This window comes from Oncorhynchus nerka, linkage group LG25 (assembly GCF_034236695.1).
Source record: "Oncorhynchus nerka isolate Pitt River linkage group LG25, Oner_Uvic_2.0, whole genome shotgun sequence".
Lineage (NCBI taxonomy): Eukaryota > Metazoa > Chordata > Actinopteri > Salmoniformes > Salmonidae > Oncorhynchus > Oncorhynchus nerka.
This window is the reverse complement of record NC_088420.1, coordinates 14,639,537-14,660,518: the sequence shown is the minus strand read 5'-3', so window position 1 is coordinate 14,660,518 and position 20,982 is coordinate 14,639,537. Positions and strand designations below refer to the sequence as shown.

At 42.1% G+C, this 20,982-nt stretch overlaps 1 protein-coding gene and 1 pseudogene across 1 annotated transcript in view; one reads left to right on the top strand and one right to left on the bottom strand.

Annotated features, from left to right (window-relative positions):
* Positions 1-20,982, bottom strand: part of tnni3k (TNNI3 interacting kinase) — a 78,298-nt gene that overhangs the window by 7,743 nt on the left and 49,573 nt on the right. Inside the window, exons 17-18 of the mRNA XM_065009600.1 lie at positions 3,170-3,274; positions 2,899-2,951 (exon numbers count right to left, since the gene is read on the bottom strand). Of these exons, the coding sequence (XP_064865672.1) occupies positions 2,899-2,951; positions 3,170-3,274 (158 nt within the window). The remainder of the gene's footprint in view (positions 1-2,898; positions 2,952-3,169; positions 3,275-20,982) is intronic.
* On the top strand, positions 4,669-7,025 carry LOC135564607 (toll-like receptor 12; annotated as a pseudogene).

The following is a 20,982-nucleotide window of genomic DNA, read 5'->3' as shown; positions in this document are numbered from 1 at the left end:
CTTTCTCTGACACCGCCTGGTATAGAGGTCCTGGATGGCAGGAAGCTTGGCCCCGGTGATGTACTGGGCCGTGTGCACTACCCTCTGTAGTGCCTTCCAGTCGGAGGCCGAGCAGTTTCCATACCAGGCAGTGATGGAACCCGTAAGGATGCTCTCGATGGTGCAGCTGTAAAACCTTTTGAGGATCTGAGGACCCATGTGTCACGCCCTGACCTTAGTATTCTTTGTTTTCCTTATTGTTTTGGTTAGGTCAGGGTGTGACATGGCTGATGTATGTGTTTTTGTACTGTTTAGGGTTTTTTGTAGGTTTATGGGGTCGTTTACTATGTAGGTGTTTATGTATGTGTATGGTTGCCTAGATTGGTTCTCAATTAGAGGCAGCTGTTTATCGTTGTCTCTAATTGGGAACCATATTTAGGCAGCCATCTTTGGGTATTTCGTGGGTTATTATCTATGTCTATGTCTAGTTGCCTGTGTCTGCACTAGTATTATTATAGCTTCACGTTCGGTGTGTTGTTTTGTATAGTTAAGTGTTCTTTGTCTTCATTAAAAGTATGTATTCATCTAACGCTGCGCCTTGGTCTCCTCCGTATGACGAACGTGACACCATGTCAAATCTTTTCAGTCTCCCGATGGGGAATATGTCTTGTCACGACTGTCTTGATGTGCTTTGACCATGTTCGTTTGTTGGTGATGCGGACGCCAAGGAACTTGAAGCTCTTAATCTGATCCACTACAGCCTTGTCGATGAGAATGGGGGCATGCTCGGTACCCCTTTTCCTGTAGTCCACAATCATCTCCTTTGTCTTGATCACGTTGAGGGAGAGGTTGTTGTCCTTGCACCACACAGTCAGGTCTCTGACCTCCCAATAGGCTGTCTCATCATTGTCGGTGATCAGGCCTACCATTCTTGTGTCATCAGCAAACTTAATGATGGTTTTGGAGTGGTGCCTGGCCGTGCAGTCATGAGTGAACAGGGAATACAGGAGGGGACTAAGCATGCACCTCTGAGGGGCCCCTGTGTTGAGGATCAGTGTGTCGGATGTGTTGTTAACTACCCTTAAAATCTGGGGGCGGCCCGTCAAGAAGTCTAGGATACAGTTGCAGAGGGAGGTGTTTAGTCCCAGGGTCCTTAGCTTAGTGATGAGCTTTGAGGGCACTATGGTGTTGAACGGTGAGCTGTAGTCAATGAACAGCATTCTCATATAGGTGTTCCTATTGTCCAGGTGTGAAAGGACAATAGAGATTGCATCATCTGTGGCTCTTTTGGGGTGGTATGCAAATTGAAGTGGGTCTAGGATTTCTTGGATAATGATGTTGATGTGAGCCATGACCAGCCTTTCAAAGTACTTCATGGCTACAGACGTGAGTGCTACAGGTCGGTAGTCATTTAGGCAGGTTAGGTGTTCTTGGGCACAGGGACTATGATGGTCTGTTTGAAACATGTTGTAATTACAGGGAGAGGTTGAAAATGTCAGTGAAGACACTTGCCAGTTGGACAGCGCATGCTTGGAGTACATGTCCTGGTAGTTCGTCTGGCCCTGTGGCCTTGTGAATGTTGATCTGTTTAAAGGTCTTCCTCTCATCGGCTGCACAGAGCGTGATCACACAGTCTTCCAGAACAGCTGATGCTCTCATGCATGCTTCAGTGTTACTTGCCTCGAAGCAAGCATAAAAGTTACTTAGCTCGTCTGGTAGGCTTGTGTCACTGGGCAGCTCGCGACTGTGCTTCCTTTTTTAATCCGTAATAATAGCCCTGACACATCCAACGAGGATTGGAGCCGGTGTAGTACGATTCAATCTTTGTACTGTATTGAGGCTTCGCTCTTTGATGGTTCGTAGGAGGGCATAGCGGGATTTCTTATAATCTTCCGGGTTAGAGTCCCGCTACTTGAAAGTGGCAGCTCTACCCATGGCTCCTGGTTGTACGTACAGTCACTGTGGGGACGACGTTTTCAATGCACTTATTGATCAAGCGCTATGATGAAACTGGCTCTCATGAGGACCGCCACAGGAAAGGAAGACCCAGAGTTACGTCTGCTGCAGAGGATAAGTTCATTTGAGTTAACTGCACCTCAGATTGCAGCACAAATAAATGCTTCATAGAGTTCAAGTAACAGACACATCTCAACATCAGCTGTTCAGAGGAGATTGCGTGAATGAGGCCTTCATGGTCTAATTGCTGCAAAGAAACCACTACTAAAGGATACCAATAATAAGACACTTGCTTGGGCCAAGAAACACAAGCAATGGACATTAGACTGGTGGAAATGTGTCCGCTGGTCTGATGAGTCCCCTTTGGTCTGCATGTGTGGTTCCCACCGTGAAGCATGGAGAAGGAGGTTTGATGATGTGGAGGTGCTTTGCTGGTGACACTGTCTGATTTATTTAGAATTCAAGGCACACTTAACCAGCATGGCTTCCACAGCATTCTGCAGCAATACACCATCCCATCTGGTTTGCGCTTATTGGTTCTTTCATGGAGTGCTGTATCAGATGACCTGGCCCCCACTATCACCTGACCTCAACCCAATTGAGATGGTTTGGGATGAGTTGGACCACAGAGTGAAGGAAAAGCAGCCAAGTGCTCAGCATATGTGGGAACTCCTTCAAGACTGTTGGAAAAGCATTCCTCATGAAGCTGGTTGAGAGAATGCCAAGAGTGTGCAAAGCAGTCATCAAGGCAAAGGGTGTCTACTTTGAAGAATCTCAAATGACATTATTATTTAATACTTTTTTGGTTATAACATGTACAGTACATGATTCCATATGTGTTACTTCATAGTTTTGATGTCTTCACTATTATTCTGCAATGTAGAAAAGAGTAATAATAAAGACTAACCCTTGAATGAGTAGGCGTGTCCAAACTTTTGACTGGTACTGTATTTTGCTGCTTACCTCCAAAATCAGCCACCACAGCATGCCCGTCCTCATAGAGTAGAATGTTGTGACTAAAAGTAGCAAATGTCATTATTGGAAGAATAACTCAAAACACTTAATTTCACATAGTCACTATAGCTTCAATTCAACATCTACTGTACACCGCTCATTGTGCTTCATTTCTACATAGAGTAAGACCCAGTATAAATTCCCCACAAAACACACATGCACCCAGCACATTTCCCCACCCCCACACACAAAACCCCACTGACCCCCACCCTCCACCGACCTGTTGAGGTCCCTGTGGATGATGGGCTGAGTGAGGTTGTGCAGGTACTCCATGCCCTTGGCCACGTCGATGGCGATGATGAGCTTGGACTGCAGATCGATGATCCTGTCCGTTGACACATCATTCCACATCATTAGAAGAACAACCACAACACTAAGTAAGAGAGATTGATGCTCCTTGGCCCTGCCAATCAACTGATACCACGGTACACAGCAGAAGATCAATAAGTCAGCTCATAGACTGTTAGACTTTATCTAAATGCAGAGTAACACTTATTATAAACTGGGTGGATTGAGCCCTGAATGCCGATTGGTTGACAGCCGTGGTATATCAGACAGTATACCACAGGTATGACAAAACATGTATCAGAGTAACACTTAGTATAGATCAATGATGATAGGTTGGAGAAACGGATGTGAAGACACTACCAAGAAATAAGACATTAAACCGTTCACAACAATTGTTTTACAGCCACAATCTGAACGTTTTCAAGTAGACAAATTTCCATAAAGAATACTGGATGATGGATCGACAACAGCACTGAACATTATACTTACATAACAATTAAAAAGTTTAAGTAACGCTTTAATGTAGATGTTCTTATGAATAATGCCTTTATAACAACTATATAACACATAACATTCATAAACTGTCATAAGTATTTTGAAATAGTTATGAGTAACGGCATGAGATGTTATAAAACCGGTTATAATGACCTTCTATAACATCTCATGTCATTACTAATGAATATTTAAAACTACTTATTACTGCTTACAACAAGTGTTATAATGTGTTATATCAACTCAGCAAAAAAAGAAACGTCCCTTTTTCAGGACCCTGTCTTTAAAAGACAATTAGTAAAAATCCAAATAACTTCACAGATCTTCATTGTAAAGGGTTTAAACACTGTTTCCCATGCATGTTCAATGAACCATAAATAATGAATGAACATGCACCTGTGGAACGGTTATTAAGACACTAACAGCTTACAGACGGTAGGCAATTAAGGTCACAGTTATGAAAACTTAGAACACTCAAGAGGCCTTTATACTGACGCTGATAAACACTAAAAGAAAGATGCCCAGGGTCCCTGCTCATCTGCATGAACGTGCCTTAGGCATGCAGCAAGGAGGTGTCATGATGTGGCCCTTTCTGGGTATAGATAGTGGCTTCCCCCTCTCTCACTCTCTCCTACATCCAGGTTCTGTTATCTCAGGTCATAAATTCCTGGAAAAAGGCTGAGAGAGGCTGAACTGAGGGCTTGAAGGCCTGTTGGAAGACAGGTCCTCACCAGACATCCCCGGCAACAACGTCGCCTATGGGCACAAACCCCCCGTCGCTGGACCCGACAGGACTGGCAAAAACTGCTCTTCTCTGATGAGTCGAGGTTTTGTCTCACCAGCGGTGATGGTCGGATTCACGTTTATCGTCGAAGGAATGAGTGTTACACCGAGGCCTGTACTCTAGAGCGGGATCAATTTGAAGGTGGAGTGTCCGTCATGGTCTGGGGTGGTGTGTCACCGCATCATCGGACTGAGTTTGTTGTCATTGCAGGCAAACTCAATGCTGTGCGTTACAGGGAAGACGTCCTCCTCCCTCATGTGGTACCCTTTCTGCAGGCTCAACCTGGCACGACCCTCCAGCATGACAATGCCACCAGCCATACTGCTCGTTCGGTGCGGGATTTCCTGCAAGACAGGAATGTCAGTTTTCTGCCATGGCCAGCGAAGAGCCCGGATCTCAATCCCATTGAGCATGTCTGGGACCTGTTGGATCGGAGGGTGATGGCTAGGGCCATTCCCCCCAGAAATGTCCGGGAACTTGCAGGTGCCTTGGTGGAATAGTGGGGTAACATCTCACGGCAAGAACTGGCAAATCTGGTACAGTGCATGTATATTCATTGTCTTTCTTTTCCTTATACAGAACCCCTACACCCCCTCACACCCGATCTCCCCACGACATGAGCTCGAAAGTCTAGGGGGTACCATAAATCTGCCTCTCAAACTCTCTGCCTCTCAAACTCTACCTATTCCAACCTTTCATCCCCATGTGCATCCCCATGTTCATCTTCCTCTGGGTGTTTAAATAAAGTGCCAGTGTGTTTAAATAAAGTTCCAGTGTGTTAACTGTTGGGCTGCTTTATTCCCCTCTAACCGTGTCAGTGAGTCACGGACCAGTAAGATACATAGTGCCGGGACAGAGAAAGGGGAAGTGAGAAAAAAAGGGCCGTAAAAATAAACTGATCTGCCCCTACGCCTCTCAATGTGTCTAAACAACAGAGATCGCACATTATGTGCAAGATGTAAAAATGAGATGCACAAGATATATAGATGCACACAGATACAACACAGCTTGCACGAAAAGCAGTGGAAGAACTGCCAGTCTCCGTTCAATTGGATGACCACCAATTTCATATCTCATTATGTCGAGCAGAATTATACAACTGAACAGCTGAATTGAGGTTCCTAGACCTAGGGAGTAACAAGATCTCTCAGATTACAGAGAACAGTTTCTTTGGTCTGCAAAGCTTAGAGACTTTAACACTGTTCAATAAATCCATCATGCAAACTGCAGCATTTGCATTCATCAACCTCACTTCGCTGACAACCATAGATTCAGGGTACATTTACTATCCATCCAGCCAGTAGGAGAAACGTGAGTGTGAGTGTGAATCTGACGCACATATTCGGTCGAGTCTTCCCTCAAGCGCTGACTAACATGATTATAAGCTCCTGGTGTCCTCTCAACATCACCGTCGGCAGCAACAGCACCCCATTGAATGTGATATTCCAGGACTGCTGGAGACCATTCTTCCAGTCTGTTGTCAACCTGAGGGCTGTAACAGGACATCTTCTGTGTGGGTCTCACTTCGTCGCAAAGTACTTCCTCTCTCTGCAGGAGTTTGAGTTGGTTCTCTCACCAGAGTTTGTGAGAAAACCAGCTGTTGACATGAATAATCTGAACAGGCTTGTGCAGCTGAGGCATTTGAAGCTGACAAGAGTGGACCTCATCGTGCAGCCAGTGCTGAGCATCATGTTCCACAACCTAACAAGGCTGGAGAGCCTGAGCTTGATCGAATGTAGGATCCTCACTCTGGAGGAGGATCTGAGCAGAGACCTGCACTCCCTCATTTTGATTCAAGTCCAATCCCGAGAGGAGTTTAGCATGTTAGAGGGCTTTCCAGAGCCACTGACCAGCCTGAGGAATATGGAGCTCTTCAGTCCTTGCCTGCACTGCAGCTGTGACGACGCCTGGCTGGACAACTGGGTCAGGAGACAGACACAATTTTTAGCAAAATTGGGAATTGGAGTTGACATGCAAAAATGAAGGTGGCGTCCAGAACTTCCCCAGGTACTCTGCGGCCCACTGTTCCCTGGACATGGACTTTGTCCTGTTCCTCTGCACCTCACTGGGCCTGCTCCTCTTCATGCTGGTGGTGCTGCTCCATCAGCTGGCCGGGGACTACCTAATGGCCTTCTACCACATCGCCTGTGGCTGGCTGGAGGAGGCCGTGCAGAGGCCCAACCCCAGTGGTCGTCACCACTACGATGCATTTGTGTCATACAGTGGGAGAGATAAGCACTGGGTGGTGGAGCAGCTGTTGCTGGGCCTGGAGCAGAGGGGGCCTCCCTTCCTTTGTCTCGGTCTACACCGCAGGGACTTCCAGCTGTGGAAGGACATCGTGGACAACATCACAGACAGCCTCTACAACAGCCGTTAGACCCTGTGTGTGGTGAATGTTGGCCTGTTTAAAGGTCTTACTCACATTGCTATGGAGAGCGTGATCACACAGTCATCCGGAACAGCTGGTGCTCTCACGCATGCTTCAGTGTTGCTTGCCTCAAAGCGTGCATAGATGTAATTTAGCTCGTCTGGTAGGCTTGTGTCACTGGGCAGCTCGTGGCTGTGCTTCCCTTTGTAGTCCATAATAGTTTTTAAGCCCTGCCACATCCAACAAGCATCGGAGCTGGTATAGAAGGATTTAATCTTTGTCCTGTATTGACGCTTTGCCTGTTTGATGGTTCGTCTGAGGGCATAATGGGATTTCTTATAAGCGTCCAGGTTAGAGTCCCGCTCCTTGAAAGCGGCAGCTCAACCCCTTAGCTCAGTGCGGATGTTGCCTGTAATCCATGGCTTCTGGTTGGGATATCTACGTACAGTCACTGAGGGGACGACGTCATCGATGCACTTACTGATGAAGCCGATGACTGATGTGGTGTCCTCCTCACTGCCATTGGAAGAATCCCAGAACATATTCCAGTCTGTGCTAGCAACAAAAAAAAATAGAACTGTTTGGCCATAATGACCATCGTTATGTTTGGAGGAAAAGGGGAGGCTTGCAAGCCAAAGAACACCATCCCAACCTTAAAGCACGGGCGTGGCAGCATCATGTTGTGGGGGTGCTTTGCTGCAGGATGGACTGGTGCACTTCACAAAATAGATGGAAACATGAGGTAAGAAAATTATATGGATATATTGAAGCAATATCTCAAGACATCAGTCAGGAAGTAAAAAATGTGGTCGCAAATTGGTCTTCCAAATGGATAATGACCCCAAGCATACTTCCAAGTTGTGGCAAAATGGCTTTAAGGACAACAAAGTCAAGGTATTGGAGTGACAAAGCCCTGACCTCAATCCTATAGAACATTTGTGGGAAGAACTGAAAAAGTGTGTGCAAGCAAGGAGGCCTACAAACCTGACTCAGTTACACCAGCTCTGTCAGGAGGAATGGGCCAAAATTCACCCAACTTATTGTGGGAAGCTTGTGGAAGGATACCCTAAACGTTTAACCCAAGTTAAACAATTTAAAGGCAATGCTACCAAATACTAAACTTCAGACCCACTGGGAATGTGATGAAAGAAATAAAAGCTGAAAGAAATAATTATCTCTACTATTATTCTGACATATCACATTCTTAACATAAAGTGGTGATCCTAACTTGATCCTAACCTAATTTTTACTACGATTAAATGTCAGGAATTGTGAAAAACTGAGTTTAAATGTACTTGGCTAAGGTGTATGTAAACCTCCGACTTCAACTGTATATAAGCATCAGAATGGCCTGTAAAGGGTAGGCTCTCAGCCTAACAGTCAACAGTTTCATTATTGCAATAATTAATCGATATTAAATAAAGATGATTGTTTGAAGAAATGACCAAGTCTCTCTCAGTACTGAATGTCAATAACATTTTTGCCGATGGGGATGGGATCTGCAACTTCATCTGTGCACAGGGGGATCAGAAATTGGCATCCCAGGGAATATCACACTCATTATTGAGCAGCTGGAACCAGTGGCATGCCAGAGGGGTGTCCAGGGTGGCCACCCCAAAATGTAATTCGCTACTGGCAGTTTGATGCTAATTGATATCTCATTTCACCTCTAGTTGAAAGAAGCATTTATTTTGATGTTCGGTGGCGCATTTTTTCAAATCAAGGACGAGGAAGAGAGAATATTAACGTTGGTTGCGAGACACAGAAGAAGAAGAAAAACATACAGAAGAAGAAGAGAGAATATTTCCACAGCTCCACAAGCTCTTTTCGCGATTGGCAAAAGCATTATATTTGAAGTAAGTTTTAAGGTTTAGCGTCTGGTTTTACGGAAGTTGAGTCGCTGTGTAAGTTAACGTTAGACCTTTGGCTCCATTAACTGTTTTGGGATAGGGGGCAGCATTTTCACTTTCATTTTTTTGGATGAATAGCGTGCCCAGAGTGAACTGCCTCCTACTCTGTCCCAGATGCTAATATATGCATATTATTGTTAGTATTGGATAGAAAACACTCTGAAGTTGCTAAAACTGTTTGAATGATGTCTGTGAGTATAACAGATCAGAACTCATATGGCAGGTGAAAACCTGAGAAACATCCAACCAGGAAGTGGGACATCTGAGGTTTGTAGTTTTTCAAAGCTTGGCCTACCGAATACAAATTGAGATATGGATGAGGTTGCACTTCCTAGGGCTTCCACTAGAAACTTTAGAAACTGGTTAGAGGATTCTACTATAAAGGAGGGGCTCATGAGACCTCTTTGAGTCAGTGGTCTGGCAGAGAGCCTTGGTCTCGTGACGCGCTCCCGACAGAGTTACCTCTAGTTCCAGTGCTTTTTCTGAAGACAAAGGAATTCGCTGGTTGGAACATTATTGAAGTTTTATGTTAAAAAACTTTTAAAAAACTAATCCTAACGATTGATTTCATACATTGTTTGACATGTTTCTAAAGGACTGTAACGGAACTTTTCGAGTTTTTGTCTGGATGAAGTGCCTGCGCCTCATGAAGATGGATTACTGGGCTGAACACGCTAACAAGTGGCTATTTGGACATAAATTATGGAACTTTATGGAACAAATCAGTCATTTATTGTTGAACTGAGATTCCTGGGAGTGCCTTCTGATGAAGATCATCAAAGGTAAGTGACTATTTATGGTGTTATTTCTAACATTGTTGATTCCAAAATGGGCGCTATTCCTCTGGCTGTTTAGAGTTCTGAGTGCCGTTCTCAGATTATGCTTCTTCCGTAAAGTTTAAAAAAAATCTGACACAGCGGTTGCATTAAGGAGAAGTCTATATTTAATTCTGTGAATAACACTAGTATCTTTTATCAATGTTTATTATGAGTATTTCTGCAAAATCACCGGATGTTTTGGAATCAAAACATTACTGCACGTAAGGCGCCAATGTAAACTGGGATTTTTTAATATAAATATGCACATTATCGAACAAAACAGACATGTATTGTGTAACATGATGTCCTATGAGTGTCATCTGATGAAGATCATCAAAGGTTAGTAATTAATTTTATCTATATTTCTGCTTTTTGTGACTCTGATCTTTGGCTGGAAAAATGTCTGTTTGTTTTTTCGACATGGCGGTGATCTAACATAATCATATGTTGTGCTTTAGCTGTAAAGCATTTTTGAAATCGGACACGATGGGTAGATTAACAAGATGTTTATCTTTCATTTGCTGTATTGGACTTGTTAATGTGTGAAAGTTAGGTATTTCCAAAAAATATTTTAGAATTTCGTGCGCTGCCTTTTCAGCGGAATGTTGTCGAGGCGGAACCCCTGCGCTAGAAAGGTTAACAGACAGTTAATCAAATGAGATCGGTTCCCAATTTAGCCTAACATTATGTTTACATCTGGACTAGTAATACACGCATATAGAGTGCAGTGTCGTAAGTTACAGTATATAAATGTTTAGCTAATGTGGAGAAACTAGTAGGCTATAGTTGTCAGTGTTCGGCAAGTTAACATTCAGCAATTTGAAATCCATTAACTCATTTAGATTTTCGTACTTGAACTCAAAACAAATAATTGTTATTATCAGTCTGTTAACGTTACTCAAATGATTACTACAATTTGCAGATAGCCTGTTTGCTATCGTAAAGGTGTAATAAATTATAGCTAGCTAAGTTACTTACTGCAGAGTAGGGCTAGCCATGATCTAACTAGTCATTTATGCTGGTAGTTGATTTTAAGGTACAGTCATGATAATGAGGATTTGTAATTAAGGTTGAGATTGGACTAAAATGTGGGTAATTGGATGCTTAGATGTAACCATAGACTGTCTTATTCTTTCATAGGGTCAATTAAACATGAAAAGAAAGGGAGAGATATCAGACTTCTTTTTAAAGAAGCACAAACAGGCAGATCAGGTGCAAACAGACCCCAGACCTTGCATCACCACTGGACCCCAGAGCGGCTCCCTACCTGAGACTAGTCAGAGTCAGTGTGGTCAGACTTCACAAGGACCCAGTCTACCACCAGGTCAGAGCATCTACCATGCAGTCAGTCACACGCCCTATTCAAAATTTAAGTTTAGCTTCAGCTTGTACTAGCTGATTTTGACAGATTAGGCCTCACTTTAAAATGTTGGTTGTTGATTCATGTGTTCGTGTTTTGATGGCTGTGGCATTTGTATTGTGGTTTATACACTAATCTAATGGTTCTTGTGTTATTTTAATGTATCAAGGGATGATACTGAGACCTCTGGCTCTGAACAAGAGAGTGAACCAGAGCTGTCAGGAGATGTCATCGAGCCCCTCCCAACTGCATCAAGCACCAGATATGCTGTTCCAGAAGGACCCAATGGCAGGCCAGGCCTATACTTTAAACTACACATGTTAGTTAGCAGCTGTTAGTATCTAATCTTGTGGACCCCTTAATTATACATTTCCAAAGAGATATTACACATTATTTAACGTGTATTTCAGACACTTCAAGATCCAGAAAAGAGGGTCCTGTACAGCCGTGTTTGAAAATTTCCCAGAACTCAGCATGGTACATGGAAAAGGGCTTTCAACAGCTCCTGGTATAAGGACAATTCATGGCTTGAATATTCTGTAAATCAAGATTCGACTTATTGTTTCACCTCTAGGCATTTTTCTCTGCCCAATACACCTGAATCTGCCTTCACATCACAGTCATGTTTCTCTGCCCAATACACCTGCATCTGCCTTCACATCACAGTCATGGTTTTGTAACTGGAAAAAGGCGCTGTTGAAAGATTCTGGGTTTTAGCTCCATTCGAAGGCAGAGCATCACATCAATGCTATGTATGCTTGGAATCAGCATAAAAGGGCTATTGACAGCAACTCAATGTGTTACGTCCGTCGTCGGAATGAGACCAAAACGCAGCGTGGTAAGTGTACATCTTCTTTATTTAAAATGAAGACCAAAGAACAACAAAAGATAACCGACCGCAAAGTTCTGCAGGGCTATACAGCTACTGTGCAAAAACAAGATCCCACAAACTCAGGTGGAAAACAGGCTGCCCAAGTATGATTCCCAATCAGAGACAACGATAGACAGCTGCCTCTGATTGGGAACCACACCCGGCCAACAAAGAAATAGAAAACTAGAATGCCCACCCAAATCACACCCTGACCTAACCAAATAGAGAAATAAACAGGCTCTCTAAGGTCAGGGCGTGACACAATGTTAGATGTCATAAATGAGGACCGGAAAAAGAAAGTGGAGGAAAACTGTACTTACATTAAAACAATTGCAGATGTGCTCCTATTAACTGCCACTCAAAAATATAGTGGGCATAGAGGGTCTAATAGAGGGCATAGAGAGTCTAATGACTCTCACAAGTTTTCTTTTTACAATCTTAGAAGAAATAGCAAAGCATGACCCTCTCATAGAGAAAAAGATGAATGCAATTGGCAATGTTAAGTACACAAGCCACCAAATCCAGAACAAAGTTCTTGAGGGCTTTGCTGACATGGTACAAAGTGAAATAATAAGAGAAGTAAAAGAAAGTGAAGTTTTTTGTGTAATTACAGACGAAACCAAAGATTTAAAGAAAAAATACCAAATGTCTTTAGTTGAGGTACTATTACAACGAGGCCATCCACGAAAGTGTTTCACATTTTCAGTCAGCTGACAGCTTAGATGCAGCAAGTCTCACAAAAATGATAATTGATTGCCTTGAAAAACATGGTCTGGACAACAAAAATCATCTGGTGGGGCAAGGCTATGACATTGCATCCGTAATGAGCGGAGAGCATTCTGGTGTGTCTGCACGGATTTTAAAAAGTACAAGATTAGCATTTTATGTGCACTCTAATGCACATTGTTTCAATTTGGTTCTTGTCAAGGCTGTAAAATCAGTGCCTGAGGCAGTTAACTTTCCTGCAGAAGCTTTATAACTTTGTATCTGGCTCATATGTTCATCTCAAGTGGCTTGCAGTTCAGAAAGAGCTGTATCCACAGCAGCAGCCCAGGGAACTACGGAGACTTACGGATGGAAGGTGGGCATGCAGATACATGGCATGCCGTAATCTGAGGGACAGGCTCCCAGCAGTTCTGAGAGTGCTACAGGATATCACACTTGAAAATAGTGGTGATAGAAGGCCCCTTGCCTCAACTGATCTATCTCAGATTTACATTTCATAGGGCTTTTGGTTACCTTTTGTAGTGCTTGGTGATGCCAAATGTCTTTTTGACATGCTTCAATCAAGCCCTCTTGACCGAGCAAGGGCTGTGGATCTAGTAGGTGCCCTTACAGACACATTACAGGACTACAGAAGTGAGGGTTACTTTGGAGAACTTTGGAAAGAGGTTGAAGAGATTGCAGAGCACTGCAAAATTAGTGAACAAACAGTGTGTTAAAAGACAGAAGAAATAAGCTTAAGATTTCACGACTCACTGATGATGATAGTGACCAAAGTGATGGTGAGAGCTTCCAAAGAGCTGTCTTTTATCAGGTGCTTGACAGTCTCACAGCGGAGCTGCAGAGGTGTTTGTCAAAGAAGAATTGTGAGATAATGCAAGGGGTCCAGTCTCTCAACCCAAAGAGGACAACATTCTTGAATGAGGAGCCTCTGTTGGCCTTTGCTCAGACCTCTGAGTCAGATTTAGAGGACCTCAAACATTAGGTTCATCAAACCAAGCGGCTTCTTGATAGGAGAGAGAAAGGAGGAAGGGACAGACCGTCTACTCTCCTAGACTTTGTTGTGTTTCTAGAACCTTATAAAGAGGTCTTCCATGAGCTATTTCGACTTTGTAAGATTTCTGTTGGTACACCAGTCAGCAGTGCTTCTTGTGAGAGAAGCTTCTCAGCTTTAAAACTGATTAAAAGCCACCTTAGGACAACAATGGTTGATGACAGGTTAAGTCAAGGAGGGCTCGCTCCCTCAACATGAATGAGTTTGTGAAACATTTTGCCAGTTCTCACCAGAACCGCAGAACTTTGCTGTTTTAAATCTACCTAGGATAATTTGGCACCTAGGCAGTCCCTCTGGTCATGATTAAAACCTGCACTGTGTACTAGCTAGTACACTGACATTCTAAAATGATAAATCCAAAGGATATCATGTCACACAAATTTAATTTGGTCTGGATTAGGCTAATTCCAAAAAACTTCTTTGCTATTAGTTTACATAATATATATGAGCATAAATATGATACTGTAAATTTGTAATATTGATGGGCACCAAAATGATTTTTATTTTTCAAGTCCATTGCTGCTGGTATGTCAGATTGCAGTGTGTTTTTTTGAAAAATGTACTTTTTTGAAAATAAACTATGCAATTTATGTAACACACAAATGTTATCTTATCTCCTTGGTGCTTGAGCTTTATTTTCTGAAAATATTTTTGTTCAACACAGAGATGATATATTCATAATCGGTACCTTTTTCCATAAAGTTAGAGTGAACGAAGATGGAATCTCGATGTAATTTGTAACGTCGTACAAAGCCTAGGGTCTCCATCAAACTAATGATTGTGGGATTAATGTGACGCAGTAAAGTAATTTGAATATGTTGCATGAGAAAACATCTGCTTTTATTGAAAAGTGAAAGATCCGTTTCCTGATCAATGAATGTCGATTTAACTCGTTGACTGCTAATCTATTCCTTTTGCGCATGTGAGAATCTCTGCGGAGAACCCCGTGGACCTGTAAGGCAATTTTCTGGGAATTGTGTCATTATTATGTGCATGATGTTACGACTACAAACCATTGTAATTGGGTTATTTGCGGGATTTCTTTGTCATTTCAATAGCATTGCATCTATGGTATTGACTAACATCCGGGTTTCTGATTGTAATTCAACTATTGGTATGCTTTGCCAAGACAGATCCTACCACCAGTGTTTGTTTAAGATATAAACTGAACATTTTAGCAGCTTGCTTAGTTCAAATTAAAAGTCTAATTTATTCAACATGAATGGCGGGGCGATTTCAATGTAATAAGTTTTGTCTGTTGCCTAAATGGTCTGCTGGAATAACATATTGAGAATGGAGTAGTATTTAAATAACTGAATCAAATATGAATAATATGGATATGATTTGAATATATGCTTGTCAACAACAGCAAGTGTTTGTTTCATTACCTGTAGTCTGATCAGAAGGGACAGTTACCTACATCTAATGAATTCTATGAATAGCAGATAGGTAATTGCGATAGAGCTGTGACCATGATCATTACTGATAACTAAACATGGGTATTAATTATTGCATGATAAAACTAGGCTATAATCGAAGTTGTGGGTAGTAAATGGCTGTAGTATTGTTCCCACCGAAAGAAAAAAATCTTCTTATGGATTGACTGATGTATTTTATCATTTTGCCCGCGTTACATTTTACTTTTAAAGTCTTGGACATTTCATAAGTAGGAAGCCGAAAGAGAAGAGAGAGTTGTCAAATTTGTTTTTAACTTTACCGTAGAGATAAAGGTGGCCTAATGGTTAGAGTGTTGGACTAGAAACCGAAAGGTTGCAAGATCAAAACCCCGAGCCGACAAGGTAAAAATCTATTGTTCTGCCCCTGAAAAGGGAAGCTAACCCATCTTAAATGGGCATATACACACAATTTAAATGTTTAATTAAACACTTGAATTCCTTTGATAATTTTTTTTTTACTGAAAACTTACTGGGAACCTGGGATACGACATGTATGAAATGTTTGACTGTTTTTCATTAATTAGTCTAATATAGAAAGAAACACTTATTTGAATGGTTTGTATACGACCTCTGACCTCAGTGTCTTTCCAGTGTGGTTTGATCACCCTCATTGGAAAGCCGTTTGGGTAATGAATTTAAGGTCATTTGTAATACTGATTTGAAGGTATTTTTTAATATTGATAATTATGATGAAGTTTACAGTTCTTAGCCATATTTGTGATTTGGACCAAAGGGAAGAAGGAGAGGGTGTTGTTTTTGACTAAGGGTAGGCTTCCTTAAGTCTATTTTAGTATGACCGTATGGGTACAATTATGTTTCTTTATGGAGTTTATTAAGGGTAATAATTCTAAATCGATTTTGTTATTTGAACTGATTTTGTTTTATTTTTAACCAGTATTAGTGTTTTTTTTTTACACATTACTCACATTGGGAGTCATGTGTCAAAATGGGGGAGGTACTAGTCCTCTGAGGTTTTGGATTGAAGTTTTCACACCTTGAGTGATATGTGAAGGAGTGTATTGTTGTGATGTTTGTTCTGTTCTGTTTTGATACAAATCTCACCAGATTAGGTCTGCTGGATTGTTTAGATTTCTCACGATGGTTTATACGTCTAACTTCTTGATCCTGTGGCTCTGTGGTGAAGTTGTCAGTATGATGGGGAGTATAAGCCCATTTTTAAAAATGATTTCATCATTGTCTTTGACATATGTTTAGACATTGGTATTAAGAATAATTGGTCAAATTAAAAAATGTGGCATATGCTTGTCTGGATTTCCTGAATCAGAAATGAACTGAACTAAATTGTTGTTCTGATCTGTTCTCTCTATCTATCTCTCTCTGTGTTATTACAGATGGTGTATTCATGCATAGCAGGGACAATTTGACCAAACGGTGTGGACCTAAAACCCCCTCTAACTGGCCGAGGAAAAGTGACAAAAGGCATTCAATATGGCCTTGTCCTTACCACTTCTACAGAGGGATCTGAGTCCGAACCGGTGTACAGCATCCAGTTGAAGTCATCAACTGCCTTTTCACTCAGGAGTGCAACAGAAGTCCACGTGGAGTGAGAATGGATACTGGTGCTAAATGGACAAGACATAATTGGTGGTAAAGGTGGTGGTGGCCCAGGTGAAACACTGAAATTGGGACATCATGGGCCATCCACTTCGAACTGTGAAGCTATCTGAAGAAGAAAATGAAGAAATGCCAGAAGATTGAGTGCCATAGAAGGGTTGGTCAAATGTGCCAGTAATTGATTTTAGACTTGGGAATCAGGTATCAGGTTGATTGTAGGGGTCTACACACTGCTAAAAATATAGTAATTTAGATTATCAATGCATTAGGATACTGATCTATATTATAATTGTGATAAGAAATAATTATAGGATAACTAGAATTATAGGATAATTATACTGTATGTTAATATAAATGTACATTCTGCCAATGTCAATGTGTGATAAGTTTAATTTGGGTGATAAAACCAATGTATCACTGAGCCATTCTGTGTCATTCTACATTTTGGTTGGATGATTCATTGGGTTTTGATTATGATTTGGGAACTAAATGATTTCCCTTACATATTCCTGACTACATCTCTGATGAAGACCCCAATCTTGAGCACAAGGACCCAGATGTGGAGCCCACACTGTGTGTACAAGGTGCCCAGAGATGGGTCTCTGTCACTGGTGTAGGAAGGGTTCTGAACGGGGTGGACATTTGAATCATGCTTACCCCTACCTTTGTGTATGGTGCCAGTGTGATGACTGGCCTATTTGCTGTAATGAAGCTTTCTTTTCAAAAAAATGTTTTATTCTATTTTCTGTTCCAAGTTGACTGTTTTTTGATAAGAAAGGTCTAACACTTAGCAACCCAAAGGGATGTTGTTGGATGAAATGTCAGGCACCAGAAATATGTATTTTGTTTGTTTCAATGTATGGTTAACAATAATTATGTGATGCTTGTACCCTTAGATTTTTATAGAAGAAGCTTAGCTTTTTGAAAGGGGAATGTGAGGGGAAAATGATGCATTCACCTTATTTGTTTGAGATTAATAGTTAGAAATTATTAACTTAACTAATACTGTAGTAAGACATTTCTTTCCTTCATTCTGAGTGAACTGAGAGGAGTTTTTTGAAGCTGATTAAGTGATGGCTAGGTAAAAACCTGCTGGCATTCCATAGATAAGATGTGGTGGGTGTCACCGAGATAGAGAGAGCATGGAGGAACAGAACAAAAGCCTCAGTATTCTTAATCTTCCTGGCATCTGGAAGGTGGCCCCAATCTATATGGGGTGGGGTTGAACCAGCTATGACTGAGCAATCTTGGTATGAGGTATATAAGGAACAGCATGGTCTGTAAAGGATAGGCTCTCAGCCTAACAGTCAAGGCTGTTGGGTTGACTGTCTCATTGCAATATTGTATCAATATTAAATAAAGATGATTGTTTGTAGAAATGACCAAGTCTCTCTCAGTATTGAATTTCCACGACAAAACTCTCTTGGTAAATAGTGTGGTCTACAACTTATCATGAGATACTCTACCTCAGGCAAGCAAAACCCTGAGACTTCATTAATATTATATTTTGCGCACCAGCTGTTATTGACAAATAGACCCCTTGTCTTACCGAAGGCAGCTGTTCTATCCTGCCGATATACGGACAACCCGGCCAGCTGTATGTTATGTCTGTATCAGGTTTGAAGGTAAGACCCTAAAGTCGAAGTAACTAAAGTTTATTACCCTCTCTTGGGTAGGGGGCAGAATTTTCACGTCCGGATGAAAAGCGTGCCCAAAGTAAACTGCCTGTTACTCAGGATATGCATATAATTGGTAGATTTGGATAGAAAACACTCTAAAGTTTCTAAAACTGTTAAAATAATGTCTGTGAGTATAACAGAACTGATATGGCAGGCAAAACCCATCCCCCCAAAATAATTTTCAGCCTACCACTGTTTTCAATGGCCGTCACTTTTATTATAAGGCGAAATCCTCCCAGATTGCAGTTCTTAGGGATTCCACTAGATGTCAACATTCTTCAGAAAGAGTTTCATGCTGGTTTTGGAAAAATTAGCCAGAAATTGTAGTTTTTCTAAATGGCTTCTATTTTGGCTGTAGTGTATCCAAGCACGTGGAAGAGAGCTCGTTCTTTGGTATTTTTCTCTCCGGTAAAGACAATAATGATTCTCTGTCTTAAATGTTATTGTTTATTTACATATTAGGGTACCTAAGGTTTGATTATAAACGTTGTTTGACTTGTTTCAAATCGAATCAAATCAAATCAAATCAAATTTTATTTGTCACATACACATGGTTAGCAGATGTTAATGCGAGTGTAGCGAAATGCTTGTGCTTCTAGTTCCGACAATGCAGTGATAACCAACAAGTAATCTAACTAACAATTCCAAAACTACTGTCTTATACACAGTGTAAGGGGATAAGGAATATGTACATAAGGATATATGAATGAGTGATGGTACAGAGCAGCATACAGTAGATGGTATCGAGTACAGTATATACATATGAGATGAGTATGTAGACAAAGTAAACAAAGTGGCATAGTTAAAGTGGCTAGTGACATAAGAATGCAGTCGATGATCTAGAGTACAGTATATACATATGCATATGAGATGAATAGTGTAGGGTAAGTAACATTATATAAGGTAGCATTGTTTAAAGTGGCTAGTGATATATTTACATCCTTTCCCATCAATTCCCATTATTAAAGTGGCTGGAGTTGGGTCAGTGTCAATGACAGTGTGTTGGCAGCAGCCACTCAATGTTAGTGATTGCTGTTTAACAGTCTGATGGCCTTGAGATAGAAGCTGTTTTTCAGTCTCTCGGTCCCAGCTTTGATGCACCTGTACTGACCTCGCCTTCTGGATGATAGCGGGGTGAACAGGCAGTGGTTTGGGTGGTTGATGTCCTTGATGATCTTTATGGCCTTCCTGTAACATCGGGTGGTGTAGGTGTCCTGGAGGGCAGGTAGTTTGCCCCGGTGATGCGTTGTGCAGACCTCACTACCCTCTGGAGAGCCTTACGGTTGAGGGCGGAGCAGTTGCCGTACCAGGCGGTGATACAGCCCGCCAGGATGCTCTCGATTGTGCATCTGTAGAAGTTTGTGAGTGCTTTTGGTGACAAGCCGAATTTCTTCAGCCTCCTGAGGTTGAAGAGGCGCTGCTGCGCCTTCTTCACGACGCTGTCAGTGTGAGTGGACCAATTCAGTTTGTCTGTGATGTGTATGCCGAGGAACTTAAAACTTGCTACCCTCTCCACTACTGATCCATCGATGTGGATAGGGGGTGTTCCCTCTGCTGTTTCCTGAAGTCCACAATCATCTCCTTAGTTTTGTTGACGTTGAGTGTGAGGTTATTTTCCTGACACCACACTCCGAGGGCCCTCACCTCCTCCCTGTAGGCCGTCTCGTCGTTGTTGGTAATCAAGCCTACCACTGTTGTGTCGTCCGCAAACTTGATGATTGAGTTGGAGGCGTGCATGGCCACGCAGTCGTGGGTGAACAGGGAGTACAGGAGAGGGCTCAGAACGCACCCTTGTGGGGCCCCGTGTTGAGGATCAGCGGGGAGGAGATGTTGTTGCCTACCCTCACCACCTGTGGGCGGCCCGTCAGGAAGTCCAGTACCCAGTTGCACAGGGCGGGGTCGAGACCCAGGGTCTCGAGCTTGATGACGAGCTTGGAGGGTACTATGGTATTGAATGCCGAGCTGTAGTCGATGAACAGCATTCTCACATAGGTATTCCTCTTGTCCAGGTGGGTTAGGGCAGTGTGCAGTGTGGTTGAGATTGCATCGTCTGTGGACCTATTTGGGCGGTAAGCAAATTGGAGTGGGTCTAGGGTGTCAGGTAGGGTGGAGGTGATATGGTCCTTGACTAGTCTCTCAAAGCACTTCATGATGACGGAAGTGAGTGCTACGGGGCGGTAGTCGTTTAGCTCAGTTACCTTAGCTTTCTTGGGAACAGGAACAATGGTGGCCAAATGTTTGGAAAAGTTTATTAGTAACGTTTGGGATTCATTTTGCCAGCTAAACTGAGTTTTTATGGATATAAAGAAGGACATTATCGAACAAATGGACCATTTGTGATGTATCTGGGACCTTTTGGAGTGCCAACGGAAGAAGATCATCAAAGGTAAGGCATTTATTATATCGCTATTTCTGACTTTCATGTCGCACCTCTGCCTGGTTGAAATATGTTTTTCATGGTTTTGTATGCGGGGCGCTGTCCTTGGATAGTCGCATGGTGTGCTTTCGCCGTAAAGCGTTTTTGAAATCTGACACAGCAGCTGGATTAACAAGAAGTTACACTTTATTTTGATGTATTACACTTGTGATTTTACGAAGGTTAAATATTTATAATTCTGTAGATTGAATTTCGCGCTTTGCAATTTCTCCGGGTG